The 18,705-nt window shown below is 39.5% G+C and overlaps 1 protein-coding gene across 4 annotated transcripts in view; it reads right to left on the bottom strand.

The window, feature by feature from the left end:
• Window positions 1–18,705, bottom strand: part of ube2kb (ubiquitin-conjugating enzyme E2Kb (UBC1 homolog, yeast)) — a 134,685-nt gene that overhangs the window by 33,572 nt on the left and 82,408 nt on the right. For all 4 annotated transcript variants that reach the window (XR_010017357.1, XM_063043280.1, XM_063043279.1 and 1 more), the window contains one exon: window positions 16,421–16,549. Coding sequence is in view for 3 of the 4 variants with exons in the window: in XM_063043280.1 (XP_062899350.1) it covers window positions 16,421–16,549 (129 nt within the window). In the remaining variant the exon portion in view is untranslated. The remainder of the gene's footprint in view (window positions 1–16,420; window positions 16,550–18,705) is intronic.

Raw genomic sequence — 18,705 nt, forward strand, 5'->3', positions numbered from 1 at the left:
CCATGGTCTCACCAATGACATGTACACTTGGAACATGATATCTCAGCTACTGTACTCAATGCTCTGACTGATTAAGGTAAGCATGCCAAGCACCTTCTTCACCAACCTGCCTGGCAGGGTACCATTTTCAGGAAACTATACAACTGTACCTCTAAGTATGTGACTTACAACACTCTCCATAGTCCTACCATTTACAAGTCCAAGTCCTGACTGATTTAACTGATCAAAATACCTCTCACTTGTCCGAGTTAAATTCCATTTGCTAGCTCTTTGCCCACTTTCCCATTTTATCTAGGTCATGTTGTAATCTTAAATAATCCTCATTGTCCACTACAACACCAGTGTTGATGTCATCAACAAACTTACAAGGTTTACAAAACTATTATCTAAATCATTAAAATACAGTAGATGACAGTCAACAATCGACTCAGCATCAATCCCTATGGCATACCATTATTACATGTCTGCCATGCGAGACTTTGTCAATGACACTGAAGTCCATGCAGTAATGTCTACCACCCTGCTCTTGTCAATCTTCATTGCCTCTACAAAAAAACTTGAATAAAACTCTTGGGATACGATTTCCCAACCATTAAGCCGTGCTGACCATTTCTAACCAGTCTTTACCTTTCCAAATGCTGATAGATCCTGTACCTCAGAATCCCCTCTAGTAAATTTTCCACCACTGACGTTATGTTCACTGGCATAGAGCTCCCTTGACCTTGCACCCCTTCTTAAATAAAGGCATAACACTAACCACCATCCAGTTTACCTCATACACATAGCTAAGGATGCAAATATCTTTGCCAGGGTCCCTGCAATTTCTTCGCCAGCACACTATTCTCTGTAACTTCAGAGATCTACAAGGATCCTACCAATATGCACATCTTTCTCTAACCCCCCTCCCCACTCTCAGCTTTTCACAGGGATCACTCTCTACCTGACCTTTCCATTCATCCCTCCCCACTGATATCCCTCCTGGCATTTATCCTTGCAAGCGGAATAAGTGCTACAACAGCCCCTGCACCTCTTCCCTCACCAACATTCAGGACCACAAACAGTCCTTCCAATACATCACCTATGAGCCCATATTCAGTGCTCTCTTCTCTACATCCTTGAGACCAATGAAGATTGAGGACCTCTTTGTTGAGCACCTTTGCTCCATCTGCTACAAAAGGTGGGATTTCCCAACGTCCACCTGTTTCAATTTGGCTTCCCATTCCTATATGTCAGTCCATGGCCTCCACTACTGCCACAATTAGGCCACACTCAGGTTGGAGGAGCAACTTCTCATAATCCGTCTGGGTAGCCTCCAAACTGATGGCATGACCATCGATTTTGAGAACTTTTGGTAATTTCATTCTCTTCCCCCTTGTCTCTTTTTCCATCCCTATTCTGGATCCCACTCATCCGTTCTCTTCTCCTCAGCTGTCCAACACCTCCCCCTGGTGCCCCTTCCTTCACTTTCATTGTCCAATCTCCTCTCCTATCAGATTCCTTCTTCTCCAGCCCTTTACCTCTTCCAGCTATCAACACCCAGGTTCTTATTACAATTCCCCTTCCCAACCCACGTACCTGTTAGAACTGTTAAGATGGGAAACAGCTTCATCCCCTAGGCCATAAGACTACTGAACTCTCTGCCACCACCCAACTCAAATCAGGCATGAAGCACCAGTAGTGTTACACTTTTAACTTGTGTTACAAATACACTTTATTATTTGTTAATTTACTAGTGGTAATATTACTTTACATGTTAGGTGTGTGAGTTACTGTGTTGTGCACCGTGGTCAGAGGAACACCATTTCGTTTAGCAGTATACATGTGCAACACCATAAGGTCATTAGATATAGCTGGAGTATCAGGCCACTTGGCCCATCGAGTCTGCTCCACCATTCAATCATGGCTGATTTATTATTCCTCTCAGACCTTCAGCCTTCTCCTTGTAAGCTTTGCTGTCCTAACTAACCAAGACCCTATCAAGCTCAGCTTTAAATATACTCAATGACTTAGCCTCCACAGGCATCCATTGCAATGAATATCACAGATTCACCAACCTCTGGCTAAAGACATTCTTTCTCATTTCTGTTCTAAGTCAACGTTCCTCTGTTCTTAGGCTGTGATCTCTGGTCCTTGACTCACGTGATACAGGAAACATCCTCTCCACATTCACTCTATCTAAGCTTTTCAATACAGGTGTCCCCCGCTTTCCGAACGTTCTCTTTACAACATTTCACTTTTACAAAAGACCTACATTAGTACCTGTTTTCGTTTTCTGAAAGAGGATTTTCGCTTTTACGAAAAAAGACGCTCACTTTAAACTTGTGTTTACCCCGAGAAAGACTACCATGAAGCCTTGCGCGGGCAGGTGTGTGCACATGCGTGATGTGTGAATGCATGACATGCACATGTGCGTACGTGCCGATTTTTTTTGACAAATCGATTTTGGCTCAAACTTCCCGATTCTGTTAAGTGAAACTACACTGTACATACATTATTTCTACTTTATGTAGGCTGTGTATTTATCATATCATTCCTGCTTTTACTATATGTTAGTGTTATTTTAGGTTTTATGTGCTATTTGGTATGATTTGGTAGGTTATTTTTGGGTCTGGGGAGGCTCAAAAATTTTTCCCATATAAATTAATGGTAATTGCTTCTTTGCTTTACGCCATTTTGGCTTACGAACGGTTTCATAGGAACACTCTACCTTCGGATAGCGGGGGTAACCAGTTCAATAGGTTTCAATGAGATCCTCCCCACCCTAGTTCTGAACTCCAGCGAGCACATGCCCAGAGCCATCAAACACTCCTCATATGTTAATCATTTCATTCTTAGGATCATTCTCCTGAATGTCCTCTGGATCCTGTCCAATGCCAGCACATCTTTTCTTAGATAAGGGGCCCAAAACTGCTCACAATATTCTAAGTGTGGTCTGACCAATGCCTTATACAGCTTCAGCATCACATAAAGCCAGAGAGTCATGGAGAAGTTCAACACAGAAAAAGGCCCTATGGCCCATCTAATAAATGCCAAATTAATTTAACCTGCCTGCTCCCATCAAGCTACACTAGGACCATGCTCCTTCATATCCATGTACCTATCGAAACTTCTCTTAAACGTTGAAATCAAGCTCAAGTACACCACTGTGCTGGCAGCTCATTCCACACTCTCATGACCCTCTGAGTGAAGTTTGCCCTCATGTTCCTGTTAAAATTCATCTTTCACCCTTAACCCATGACCTCTGGTTGTAGTCCCATCCAACCTCAGTGGAAAAAGCCTGCTTGCATATACCCTATCTATACCCCTCAAAATTTTGTATACCTCTATCAAGTCTCCTTTCAATCTTCTATGCTCTAAAGAATACAGTCCTAACCTATCCAATCTTTCCTTTCAACTCAGGTCCTCCAGACCTGGCAACATCCTTGTACGTTTTCCCTGCACTCTTTCAACCTTGTTTACACCTTTCCTTTAGGTAGGTGACCAAACCTGCATATAATACTCCAAATAAGGTCTCACCAACATCTTATACAACTTCAATATAATATCCCATCTTCTTTACTCAATACACTGGCCAAAGTGCCAAAAGCTTGCTTTACAACCCTATCGACCTGTGATGCCACTTACAGTGAATTATATACCTGTATTTCTAGAACTGCTTTGTTCTACCACACTCTACAGTGCCCTACTTTTCACTGTGTAAGACCCACCCTGGTTGGTCCCTACTGAAGTACAAAACCTCATCTGACTGCATTAAATTCCATCCTTGCTCTTATATTCTAATTGTTTCAAAATGAATGTTAATATTGCATTTGCCTTTACTGACTCAGCCTGCAAGTTAACCTTTAGGGAATCCTGCACGTGGACTCCCAAATCCCCTGCACGTCTTATTTTTGAATTTTCTCCGTTTAGAAAATAGTCTACACCTTTACTCCTTCTACCAAAGTGCATGACCATACACTTCCATACACCATATTCACCTACCACTCATTCTCCCATTCTGTCCAAGTCCATCTGCAGATTCCCCATTTCCTTAACACTACCCGCCCCTCCAACTACATTTATATCATCTACAAAATTAGACACAAAGCCACCAATTCCATCATCCAAATTGTTGATATATAGCATGAAAAGAAGCAGTTCTAATACTGACCCCTGCAGAACACCACTGGTCACTGACAGCCAACCAGAATAGGCCCCCTTTATTACCACTCTTTGCCTCTTAACAGTCAGCCAAACTTCTACCGGTGCTAGTATTTATGCAGCAATACCTATCTTGTTAAGCAATCTCAAGTGAGACACCTTGTTGAAGGTTTTCTGAAAATCCAATTCAACAACATTCACTGATTCTCCTTTGTTTATCCTACCAGTTATTTCCCCAAAGAATTCCAACAGTTTTGTCAGGCAAGATTTCCCCTTAAGGAAACCATGATGACTTTTGGCCTACTTTATCATGCACCTCCAAGTACCCCAAAACTTAATAATAATTTCAACATCTTCTGAACTACTGAAATCAAGATAACTGGCCTATAATTTCTTCCGCATTCCTCCCTTCTTAAAGAGTAGAGTGACATTTGCAATTTTTTATTCCTCTAGGACCATTCTAGTGATTCTTGACAGATTATTGCTAGTGCCTCTGCAATCTCTTCAGCTACCTCTTTCAAAACTCTGGGATATAGTACATCTGGTCCAAGTGACTTATCTACCTTCAAATCTTTCAGCTTCCCAAGCACCTTCTCCTTAGTAATAGTAACTACACTCACTTCTGCCCTCTTGACACTCTCACATTTCCGGCATACAGCTAGTGTCTTCCACAGTGAAGACTGACACAAAATACTTATTACATTCCTCTGCCATTTCTTTGTCCCCCACTACTACCTCTCCAGGGTCATTTTCCGCATTCCAAAATTCACTCCCGCCTTCTACTCTCTATCTGAAAAATATTTTGGTGTTCTCTTTGAAATTATTATCTCACTTTCATATTTCATATTTTCTCTCCTTATGGTTATTTTTAGTTGCCTTCCGTTGGTTTTTAAAAACTTCTTAATCCTCTAACTTACCACTAATTTTTGCTGTATTCATATGCCATCTCTTTTGCTTATATGCTGAATTTCACTTCCCTTTTTATCCACAGTTGCTGCATCCTCTCTTTAGAACATTTCTTCATCTTTGTGATGTATCTATTCCATGCATTCGAAATGCCCCGAGAAACTCCAGCCTTTTGGCCAGCTCCTCTCTCATACGTATGTAATTCCCTTTACAGGTGTCCCCCGCTTTTCGAACGTTCACTTTACGAAACCTCACTGTTACGAAAGACCTACATTAGTTCCCTGTTTTTGCTAACAGAAGGTGTTTTCACTGTTACGAAAAAAGCAGCGCGCAATAAAAGGCAGCACGCAGCCCAAGCAGCCGCTGTCCCCTGGATTTGGAACAGCATTCTGACCACTGGACTTCCGGGTCATCAAGGGAATGGCGGCGTAAGGAAAAGGTCTCTCGACAAAAAAGAAGGTAAACTGCCCCAAAATCGAATTTAGACAAATACTTAATATTGCATAACTATATTAATAAAAGGGGCAAGGATGATGTCTAAGAACAAGAATAAAAAGTCCGCTTCGAAGGCTGATAAACATAAAGAGATGCAGCAAGGCGACGGGCCTAGCTCCCCCACGGCAAGCCAGGACGGAGATAATGAGGGGGAATCGGTGACTCTGTCTTTGATTCTCGGAGAGATTCGCGAGTTCCGACAAGATAACAGCAAACAGCTGGAAGATATTAAAGGAGAAATAGTAAAAACTAACTCGCGGATAGATGAAGCCGAAGCGAGGATTGTTGGAATTGAAGAGAAGCTACAAAATGCAGAGGAGGTGATAGCAGAAATGCTGAAGCTACAAGACCAACTCCAGTGGAAACTAATAGATCAAGAAGGCCGCTCGAGAAGGGAAAATGTGAGGATCTACAGAGTTCCCGAAGGAACCGAAGGTAAACCCGGATTGACGATTCCCTTCGTGGAGAAGCTGCTTAGAGAGAACCTTGATATGCCGGCCGCAAAAGACCTACGGATAGAAAGGGCTCACCACGCGTTGGCACCACAGCCTCCGGCAGGCGCCCAGCCCAGATCGATTCTGATCAGATTTCTCAGTTACAGAACGAAGGAAGAGGTGCTTAAAAGAGCATGGCAAAAGAAAGGTTTCATGTGGAACAACTGTAAGATCAGTTTAGACCACGACTACGCACCGGGGATTCTTGCCAGACGGAAGGAATATACGGAAACACGGAGAGTCCTGAAGGAAAACAACATCAGATTCCAGACCCTGTATCCAGCTCGGCTGAGAGTCTTTTACGACGAAGGGACAAAAACTTACGCTACAGTGGAGGAGGCAACGTCGGACCTGGCGGACCGGGGACTACCTATTAAAGTTATCACCCAACCGGAGTCGCTACTGGAGAGGATTCGGCAGAAGTCGTGGCAGTTAGTGGGGCGAGGACGCTCCACTCGAAACAGAGTCTACAAGGAAAAGCTGCAAATATTCAGACGCGAATGTACATAGAATACAGATTAATTAAGAGAAATGACTGTAAAGAGTAAATCGGACTTAAAAGTAAAATGAAAACTGGTAATTGAAAATAATCTAGGCAGAATAACTTGAATGATAGCAATATGGTCGAGACATAAATAGGAGAAAATTCTCTATGATTATTCAAACTGCTGAGGGCCCTCAAACACAGGGTGAAGATAGAGGTTATCCCTCTGAACTGAGGCGGGTCGGTGCTCAGGCCTCACTGTGGGAAGTCGGGGAAAATTTTCAACTGTTATACGTTCAGAAATGTCTAGGGTGTGGTTATATGTCTTGGTTTACTGTTGAGAAGGGATTGCTTACTGTTTGGTTAGAAAAGGAGCGTGCTTTTTTTCTACTAGAGAAAAATGCAAACTGAATTGGTAAAAATAATTTCCTATAATGTTAATGGGGTTTTGAATCCAATTAAAAGAAATAAGATTATGTCTAAATTGAAAAAAGAGAGGGCACAAATAGCTTTCCTCCAGGAAACACATATGAGCCAATCTGAACATGGAAAATTAAAAAGAATGGGCTTTAAGCATGTATTTTATTCATCATATAAATTGAGTCACAAAAGAGGGGTAGCTACTTTAATATCAAGTACTCTTAATTATGAACATATTTCAGAGACTAGAGACAAAGAAGGACGGTTTGTAAAAATCACAGGAAGAATAGAAGGTACAGAAATAACATTGCTGAATGTTTATGCTCCTCCAGGTAGTGAGTGGTCATTTTATAGACACATTTTTGACCTAATGGTCAGTTCTCGAGGGGTAGTAATTTGTGGAGGGGATTTTAATATTAGATTAAATCCTATATTAGATTCTTCAAGAATAGTTACTCAGAATAAACCTCTGACTCGGAAAGTGAATTCATTGATGGAGGAGTTGGGAATTATAGATGCCTGGAGGGAATTACACCCTACTAGTAAAGATTATACATATTACTCTTTCCCTCGTTCAGCCTATTCAAGGATAGACTATTTCTTTATCTTTAATACAGATAGATTCAGGATAAAAAACTGTAATATTGCAACAATTGATCTGTCGGATCATAGCCCAGTCTCTATGTCTCTAATCCTGGAAAGGAAAATGAGGAAAACACTATGGAGGCTAAACTCACATATACTTAATAACCCAAAAGTAATGGAGAGATTAAGGGGAGAAATCAAAGAATATCTAGACCTTAATGACACGGGAGAAACATCACCAGTGATTTTATGGGATACATTGAAAGCTGTACTGAGAGGGAAAATTATTTCCATTACCACTCACATGAAAAAAAATCAATGCACAAAAATTAGCAGACCTTCAAGGAAAATTAAAACAACTTCAAGTTGGAGATAGCAACAAAAGTAATTCAAATCGAAAACAGGAAATTAGGAAATTGCAAAGTGAAATTGATGATATTTATACGTTGGAAACTCAAAGAAATTTTCTTTACCTGAGACAAAAGAATTATGAAGTAGGAGGTAAATCAGCTAGATTATTAGCATATAAATTACGAAAACAACAAGCAGACAATACAATTCATAAAATAAAGAATCCAAAGACAAAGCTTGTGGAGAGTACAATAGGGAAAATTTAAGAGAGTTTTGAAACGTATTATCGAGAGCTGTACTCCCAACCCCGGGCCCCCAATGAGCCCTATATAGACAGTGTATTGAATTTTTTAGATCTACCTAAACTTACAGATTTACAAAATGAAAGTTTATTAGAACCAGTAACTGTCAAAGAACTGAACGTGGCCATCTCTAGGTTAAAGGCTGGAAAGTCCCCGGGTTCTGATGGGTTTACCTCAGAGTGGTACAAGTCCCTGAAGACACAGTTAGCCCCATTACTACTTAACACCTTTAATTGGATCTTGCAGAGAGGAGAAACTCCACCTTCCTGGAGAGAAGCGATTATTTCAGTTATTCCTAAAGAGGGTAAAGATAAACTAGAATGTGGCAATTATCGGCCAATTAGTGTTCTTAATTTAGATTACAAACTATTTACATCTATATTAGCGCGCAGATTGGAAAAGCTTTTACCTGGCCTAATCCATTTAGACCAGACTGGATTTATTCAACAAAGACAAACACAGGACAACATAAGGAGAACTCTGCACATATTAGAACAGGTTAATAAGAACGAGACAGAGACAATGGTAGTAGGATTGGACGCTGAGAAAGCTTTTGATTCGGTTAGTTGGACATTCCTATACAGAGTGTTAGGAAGATTCGACTTTCAAGAAAGGTTTATTAAAGTAATTCAGACTCTGTATGACAGCCCAACAGCCCGAATTAAGATAAATGGGGACCTCTCTGACTCCTTCATTTTAGAGAGAGGCACTAGACAGGGATGCCCAATTTCTCCTCTCCTTTTTGCGCTATATATTGAACCACTTGCCCAACTAATAAGACAGAGCGAAATCGTAAAAGGTATCAAGGTGGCAGGGATTGAACAGAAAGTGGCGTTATTCGCAGATGATGTTTTGGTCTATCTGAGTGAACCAGAAAAATCATTTATAGGATTGTTTACACTGTTGGATGACTTTGGGAAAATATCAGGTTATAAAATAAATGTAAAGAAAACGCAGGTTATGTCCCTAAATTATACACCATCCAAAAAATTGCAGGATACATACGATCTTAAGTGGGAAGCTAAATCATTAAAATATTTAGGAATAACCCTGCCGAAGGATCTTTCAACACTGTCACAGGTAAATTACGGGCCATTAATCTCAGAGATAAAAGCAGATATGCATAGATGGAATCTTATCCCCTTTTTAAGTTTAAATTCAAGGATAAATACTATAAAAATGAATATTCTTCCTCGGTTATTATATCTTTTCCGTACTTTACCAGTGGAGGTGGATGATAATCAATTCAGGGAATGGGACAAATGGATTTCCCGCTTCATTTGGCAAGGAAGGAAACCTAGAATTCGATATAACACTTTACAGTTAGGGAAGGAAAGAGGAGGTATGGTTCTTCCTTGCCTGAGAAATTATTTTTATGCCTCACAGATAACCCCTCTGTTATATTGGTGTAATAGGGAATATAAGGCTAGATGGAAGGAAATAGAATTTGGATTAGTTGACAGTTTTCCTCTTCAGGCCTCAATAGCTGACAAAGGATTGATGGCCCAGTTGGAAAAATTTAATAATGCTTGGATAAATCTTACATTAAAAGTATGGCAGAAGGTGGTTAATTCATGTGGAATTAATAACATGCTAAAACTCTTTAGATGGTGTGCATATGATACCGAATTCCTTCCCAACAGAGGAGATAAAAGATTTGAGCTATGGATAAAGAAAGGTCTTACAACCTACCTCTCATTTATAGATAAAAGAGTATTACAAAGTTTCCAAATCCTGCAGGACAAACATGGCCTAGAACATAATGACTTTTTTTAGGTACCTTCAAATACGAAACTATGTTAACCAGAGTTTAGATATACAGACCTATCAACAGTAGAATTAGAATTTTTCAAGATTCTGAATTCGGCTTGCAGTTCAACACCTAGTAAATCAGTTTCTCGCCTATATAATGCACTCTCCCATGCTAAAAATGTAAATACACTGTATATTAAAGCGAAGTGGGAGAAAGAAGCGGGGTTGGTACTTTCAGAGGAGGCTTGGGGGAAAATCTGCAGCTTTCAATGGTCCTCGACTAATTCTTTGACTTGGAGAGAACATTGTTGGAAAAACATTATAAGATACTTCAAGACCCCATATCAGGAAAAATATAAAGAAACAAATGTGATGTGTTGGAGAAGGTGCGGCTCTAAGGAGGCAAATCATTTTCATATTTTCTGGGATTGCCCTAAATTAAGTCTATTTTGGGAAGGTATTCATAGAACATTAGTTAAGGTACTTAGGTCCCAGGTACCTCTGAACTTTGAGACGCTCTATTTGGGGCATGTATTGTTCCTTGAACAGAAGGAAGATATAAAGTTGCTGCAGGCCCTCTTAGCAGCAAGTAAGAAATCAATCACTAGAAAATGGCTAAATCCAATACCACCTACATTAGAAGATTGGTACGAAATTATCTTGGAAATATTTAAAATGGAAAAGTTGACCTACTCCCTGAGAACTCAAAAAGAAACATTTTATCGAATTTGGAATAAATGGATTGAATATATAACCCCAATGCGAGCAGACTTTAGATGACTCTCCTAATGATTTATATTGCTCTTCTCATCAACACAGTAATATTGCTAACGTAAGCACCCCTAGTCTAAATGTTTGTTGTTTTTTTTTGGAAAATAGAGAATTAACACAAGTAAAGGGAAAGATTTGGGAAAGGGATAAAAAAAATGAAAAAATTAAGTAAATAAGTACATAGGGATTGGATAATTATGTCTGCGGGCAGGAACAAGCACGAACAAATTGGGATATAAACACCTACAATGGTTGGTATATAGGCTTGTATGCAACATTTTGGACCAGTGGAAATGGTCCAGAAGGGTTGTATGGAAACTATTATTACCATTTTTCTTAACAACTAATTTCATTACCTAGCCTAATAGGTTAGATTTACCACAGTACATAATTATCTATTTAAATGTTTATTTTGCTTTTATATCATCTCAATGTGTACTTAAGAATGTATAAATAATTGTAGTTTTATACATATAAAAAAATGGAAAAGGTTATATGTGTGAAAAAAGTACATGATAATTGTGAACTCCTTATCCAAATAAAAATAAAATTTAAAAAAAAAGGAACAGCATTCTAACCGGTATTGCTTAAACACGTTCCCGTGAGCAGCCGTTAGCAAGGTGAGTTCTAAGGTATTGGAAAAGCCTAAAAGAGCTCATAAGGGTGTTACACTTAGTGTAAAACTAGACATAATTAAGCATTTCGATCGTGGTGAACGAAGTAAGGACAAAGTGAGTTTGGCTGGTGGAAGCTGACGAAGATGATGTTGAAGAGGTTTTGGCATCTCATGACCAAGAACTGATAGATGAAGAGCTGATGCAATTGGAAGAGGAAAGGATAACAATTGAAACCAAACGCAGTAACAAACGGACCGAAAGTGAAGTCGTCCAGGAACTGAACGTGAAGCAACTGCGTGAGATTTTCGCTGCAATGATAAAGTCCAACTTTAATTTTGAAAGGGTACGTCGGTTTAGGGCATATTTGCAGGATGGTTTGAGTGTTTACAAAGAACTGTATGATAGAATAATGCGCGAGGCTAAGCAGTCAAGCAAGCCTTCCACATCAGCCACAGCACATGACGAACCTCGACCTTCGACATCGAGGCAGGCAGACATAGAGGAAGATGATCTGCCTACCCTAATGGAAACAGACCATACCTCAGTGTCCCACCACCTCAACCCCCAGGCCACGGACAGATACCGATCCACAAAGAATGCAGCGGTAGCCGGAACGCACCCAGCACATCTTTAAGAAAAAAAGCTGAAATAAACAAGCTAATTAATTAGGTGCCGCCCAGCACGTAAATGTCGGCCCAGATCAGAGACGATTGCCGATTGCGTCGCCTCTGATCTGGGACGACATTTATGTGCTGGGCAGCACCTAATTAATTAGCTTGTTTATTTCAGTTTTTTTCTTAAAGATGTGCTGGGTGCGTTCCGGCCACAGCTGTACCCCTGCATGCTTCACGGACCGGTATCGGTTTGCTGCCCGGAGGGTGGGGGCCACTGCACCACCCCAACCTCCGACGACTCAGCCTAACAAACCATCAGTGTGCTCGGCGCTGTCTTCCCAATTTCAGTAAGTGATACTACACTGTACATACATTATTTCTACTTTATATCGGCTGTGTATTTTTACATGTTATTTGGTATGATTTGGCAGCTTCATAGCTTAAAGGTTACTGGAGAGCGCTTGCGCCGTGTTTTTGCCGAGAGCGCTTGTGTGAGATTTTCACCACGGAGAACAGTGCAGCAATGATTGTAGAGAAGTATTTCTACTTTATATAGGCTGTGTATTCATCATATCATTCTTGCTTTTACTATATGTTACTGTTATCTTAGGTTTTGTGTGTTACTTGGCATGATTTGGTAGGTTATTTTTGGGTCTGCAAACGCTCACAAATTTTTCCCATATAAATTAATGGTAATTGCTTTTTCGCTTTACGACATTCCGGCTTACGAACTGTTTCATAGGAACACTCTACCTTCGGATGGCGGGGGAAACCTGTATTCCACTGTAATACTGATACATCTAACTATCTTCTCCCTCTCAAACTGCAGGGTGAATTCTATCATATTACGGTCACTGCTCCCAAGCGTTCCTTTACTTAAGCTCCCTAATCAATTCTGGTTCATTACACAACACCAGATTTATAGTTATCTTTCCCCTAGTGGGCTCACCACAAGCTGCTCTAAAAAGTCATCTTGTAGGCATTCTACAAATTCCCTCTCTTGGGATCTAGTAACAACCAGATTTTCCCAATCTCCCTGCATATTGAAATCTCCCATGACTATTTTAACAAGCCTTATCCAAGCCTTTTCTACTTCCAGTTGAAATTTATACCCTACATTCTGGTTACTGCTTGAGTGTACAAGTTGAATGACAATAAACTTTCCCCCTCACTGGTTTCACCTATGATCTGCCAGCTTGTATTCCTTCACTTTCTTATGCTGGCATATGTCCCCTTCTTGTCCAACCCTGATGAATGGTCTGGCCCAAATGGAACTTTTATTCCTCCCCTCCCCCCCCAGATGCTGCCTGACTTACTGAGCTTCTCCGGCATTTTGTGTAATGCTCAAGATTTCCACCATCTGCAGAATCTGCTGAATCCTACAATGACCTAGGATGCACTTGATCAAGCCCTGGAGATATATACAGTTTTAAGTGCCTTAAGACCACCAGCAATGTTTTTGTAATATGGATATGTTCTGATACATCATTATTCATTTCCCGTACTTCCTTAGCCTCCATGACCATCTTCACAGTAAATATAAATAAGAAATGTGTATTTAACATCTCCTGTTGCTCAGCACATATTGTTCCTTAAGGAGACGTGTTCTCTCTGTTTATTCTTTTGCTCTTAATATACTTGTAGAATCTCTTAGCATTCTCCTCTACTTTATCTGGCAATGCTACATGTCTGCTTTTTGCCTTCTTGATTTCATTCTTAAATGTACTCCTACTTCTCTTCTACACCTCTAAATACTTGCTTGATCACAGCTGCCACTAACTGAAGCATATCTCCTTTTGCCTTCATAACCAGTGCCTCAATGATCCTCATGAACCAGGGCACCCTAATCCTGCCAGCCTTGGCTTTCACTCCAGCAGAAACTCTCCCTATCTCACTTTTAATATCCTTTGCAGGTAGAGGGACACTTACCAGATGACCCTCTAACTGCAAAGAGCCTCTCCCAAACAAACTTTGCAAGTTCCTATCTAATGCCTTCAAATTTTGCTTCGCCTAAATTTAAGACTTTAATCTCTGGACAAGTCTTATCGATGCCTGTAACTACCTTGAAAGTAGAACTATGATCACTGCTCCCAAAGTGCTCCGCGTTAAAACTTCAGTCAGTTGTGCCACTTCTCCTCCCAATATAAGATCCGTTGCTACCCCTTCTTTAGTGCTGCCATCTAAACATCATTTAAAATAACTCTTCTGGACACATTTAACTTAATTCTACCCAATCCAAGCCCTTTGCATTATGGCTGACCATGTGATAAAGTTTAAGGGAATGGGGGATTCTCAGATTCCTGTAAACAATGGATTAAGTACTGACTATATCTGTGACTGCAGTGTGTTTGAATAATGTCTCACAGCTGCCTTCTTTGGAGCAAGATAAGGGTTAAAGTTCACCCAGATCCACATAAGATGTCTCTGGGCTTTTCACACCTTTTGATTTTGACAAAAAGCAGTACCTGATGGAAATTAGACAGAACATTCCTTTCTTAATTAAAGCACAAATTTGACGGACGTTCTTATCTTTGTAATGAAGTTGTGGCTCCAGCAAACCAGGTAGGACATTTCTTTCTTTAATTAAGGTGGCTGGATTGTCTAACAAATTGACTGTACTTTTGTATCAATAGTCCATTGACTTGGCCGGAATGGTTATCAAACTGATTGTTCTTTGTATCAAAAGTCTATTGACTTGGCTGGAATGCTTATCAAATTGATTGTTCTTTTGTATTGCTGGCCTTATAACTTCTGACAATTCTGACATCAGACAGTGAACTTGTTTAACCGCCGGGGAGATGAGAAAGATTCTCTCCCTGATGTCGGGTCCAAGTTCACTCGCCGGCTGAGCGCTAAGAAATAAATGGGTGAAAAGATAAGCAACAATCTTTTTGTGCTGTTGCTATTTGATCCAACAAAGTTACGTTTACACATGAGATTGATCCTGAGAATGAAAGGGTTAACATATGTGGAGCATTTGACGATTCTGGGCCTGTACTCTCTGGAATTTGGAAAAGGGGTGGAGGTGGGGTGGAATCTCACTGAAGCCGATTAAATATTGAAAGGCCTAGGTAGAGTGGATGTTAAGAGTGGATCTGTAGAGATTGTTCCCAAGAGTGGGGGAGTCTAGGTCTGCAGGTCACGGCCTTAGAATACAAGGATGTCCCTTTAAAACAGAGATGAAGAGGAACGTCTTTAGCCAGAGGTGGTGAATCTGTGGAATTCATCGCTACAGACGAATGTATAGCACAAGTTGTTGGGTATATTTAAAGTGGTGGTTGACAGGTTCTGAATTAGTAAGGGTGCCAAAGGTTACAAGGAGAAGGCAGGAGAATAATAGGGTTGAAAGGGAATAATAAGTCAGTCATGATCAAATGGTGGAGCAGACTCACTGGGCCAAATGGTCAAATTCTGCTGTTATGTCTTATGACTAATTCAATACAAGGGACATTTTACTATAACAGAGTTAAGCACAGAAAACAATATTAAAATTCAGGCAGAGATTTTGAAATCAACATGTTGCAAGGTTGGATATAAAGGTTTGTTATGGAGAATCAGATGCAATTGGGTAATCCAAGTCCAGAAGTGACAAGACTAGTCAAGATTTCACTAGGAGAGATGCAAGTGTATGTACGTGTTTGCAGAGGTGAATGAAAATAGAGTTAGTGATAATTCAGCATGAATCATCTGAATGAAACAAATTGCACAGATTATAATTCTTGTTCTTTGCAATGCAGTTGTAATAGATTCAAGACTTTTCACTGCATAAGCACTTGAAAACTTGAAATAATAAAAATTGAAAAAATAAAACTTGAATAAGTGGTAAAGAGGTACAGCTACATAACAAACCTGCAACTAAAAGCTGACATAATTGCTTGTCTACAATGTCACCAAATGGCAGGATGTAAATTTAAGAGAAAGAAGGCAAGGATAGATCTATGGGATCCTGGAAGTGAAAGCATAGGCTAAAGAAGAACAGCCATGTTGGAGCTGCAGTGAAGGAACTTGGATTGGTAGATATGTAAGCATACAGTATCAAGGAACTGGAAAGTGGGAACAAAACAGATTTACGGGCAAACATAATTCATCACTAAAGATATCAAGCAATTTGATGTACAAGCCAATTAATTAATAAGCACTAGAGGAGAATCACTAAAATAATAACTTTAAATGTGAATTTCCTTCCAAGAGGAAAATGTATGTAACAGGATTTTTTTTGAAGAAACCACTGCCATCCTCTGGCCTAAATCAGGATACTAAGAAACAAGTATCTGCAGCATCATACTTCAAATTCAGTTTTCAATGCATTCTTTTCCCAGCACTTCATTTTGTTAAACACAGGCAATTCAACAGAGTCTGAGCCATATAAAATGTAGGCACATTACCAATGCAGAACTAGAATAAAACTGCTAAAATTAAATTATATGTGAGAAATTGCTTATAAATTAACTATTATTGCATATTGGTTCAAATTCCTTATATTACTCACTTTATCAAAGCCCATAGCACACAATTTGTCTACTTTTCTAGTGTACTCGGGGCTAGGAACGGGTGCTCCAGCATACACGTGCGCCCAGAGTCTGGCTGTCTGTTTGAACATCTCTGGATTTTGCTTGTACTGCAGAGAGAATGTAATCCATAAGTATACAGCTTAAATGAAGGTGGTAAGAAAATACATTACTGTTGCTATGATGAGGAGTTTAATGATATAATGGATCAAAAAAACCAATCTGGTTCATACTTAATGATCATAACACCCTTCTCTGAAATCTACAAAAAGCTTAGGATCAAATTATTTACAGCCAAAAACTCATCCTATCAAATACAAAAAAGCAGTCTTTAAAGACAAAAAGAAAGAATCACATCAGAATGAAACAAAATGAAATGGCAAAAATATAATTGAACAATTTTCCACAAATTTTCAAGCAAATGAAGTTTCACTGCTAGCCAATAAGAATTTCATTATTAATACTCAATTCCTGGTCAACTCCAGGGATAAGAATGTCCACACTCCACAAACTCCAAGAAAAAGGTGCTTCTAGAATTAAAATTTTATTTGAATGAATATAAAAGAAATAGCTTCACAAAACTTTTAAATTTAGCAGCAGATTGAAGCTATTATTTTTAAATATGTCAAATTGGAGTCCTCGAGCAACATCATTGGACAGGTTATGTGATTACTGCTTTTTGTGGGTACTTGCACTATGGAAATTGACTTTAGGACCCCTACTCACTTTCAAAGTACTGCACTGTTAGCTAAGTATTTGAGACATACATGGGACAAAAAGGGCAGTGCAATAATGCAATTATTTGCAATTAATTAATAATTTTTAAAGTATTTTGTTATTCTGATGTGCCAGACTATATCAAACTAATCAAACAAATGTGCCTTTTTGTAACATTTAATGAATACTGATCAAAATTTTCACGTCCTTTATACTTCCAAAGACAAGTCACGCAGTTTCAGGTAATGTGAATTAGCCATTCCTCACATGATAGTAAGGCATAGTTAACTGAGTGGAGAAGGATCAGACCAGGAAGGAGAAGGAAAAGGATCAACAAAACTAACCTTAATTTTATCTTGTCATTAGATTGCCAACATTGTATTCCAACAACAGGGACAGATTGCAAATAGAATTTATTAATGCCTGTTGGAGGAAGGGTCACAAGCCCAAAAAAGGAGCAGCATTTGCTCCATCAACAAGCCTTTTTAAATGTAGAGATTGTGCAAAATGATTTTTAAAAATATAAACTGGAATCTCTCAGTTTTACATTCCCAAAATCTGATCATTAAACTCTAAAGGCAATGTGCAAAATTATAAAACAAATATATTAAACTTTTTTCTATGAGGGTATATTATTGCCCACTCCTATCAGGAAAGTGGATACATTTTGCCCATCCATCCTTAAAAACTCCGTCCTTCTCTATATAGAGGCTTTTTGGTCAATCTCTCAAATTTATATGTGCTTATCCCAAAGCAAAAGGAAAAATCTGGGCAAAAAGGGCCAGTACATGTATGGTAATTGAAATGCAACATTTTATTCCTTTAAAAGTTCTTTTAGAAAGATCATTAATCTTGCGGTTATTATAGTCCGAGGGGTGAGTCAAGACCCAGGCTCATCATAAAGTGTACCCCAGAGATCAGACAGACAGCAGAGGATGTTGAATCCTCTCTCATTTTCAGCCATAATCTTTACTGCAGACTTGGATTACGAGATAGATGGTCTTCTTTTCAGATATGCAAAGTCCAGTTCAAAAATGTTGGCAACCCTGCATGTCATCCACAATTTCTGGAACAAGGGGCAATGTTGATTAATCTGAGTTCAACCTTAATCTCAACAATAAAGTCAATTGCAACAGCTGCTGCCAGCAGGAATCATCCTGGTGTGCACTGCTCAATGTCACCTTATTATAAAAGGCACTTCACATTAGAACAAGCATTTATTGCCTCACTGTGCAGAGGACTGTCCAGTGTACTGTCTGTCCTTGGGGGGGGGGGCATGCCTTATTCTGATTGTTCAAAACCCTTCCATTGTGATTGGATAGTTTAGAAGCTGCAGCTGCTTTTCACATTGGATAACTGCCTGGTGTCCTGGGTATATAAAATAGCACGTGAAAGGGACTTGCTCCCTCTTTGTTCCCGGGATGAGTGCTTACATCATAAAGCTTACCACAGTGTGATACATGATATCAGAAGAATGAGAGGAGATCTTAGAGAAACAGATAAAATTATGAAAGGGATAGATAAGACAGAGGCCGGAAAGTTGTTTCCA

The sequence above is a fragment of the Mobula hypostoma genome, chromosome 3, assembly GCF_963921235.1.
Source record: "Mobula hypostoma chromosome 3, sMobHyp1.1, whole genome shotgun sequence".
NCBI lineage: Eukaryota > Metazoa > Chordata > Chondrichthyes > Myliobatiformes > Myliobatidae > Mobula > Mobula hypostoma.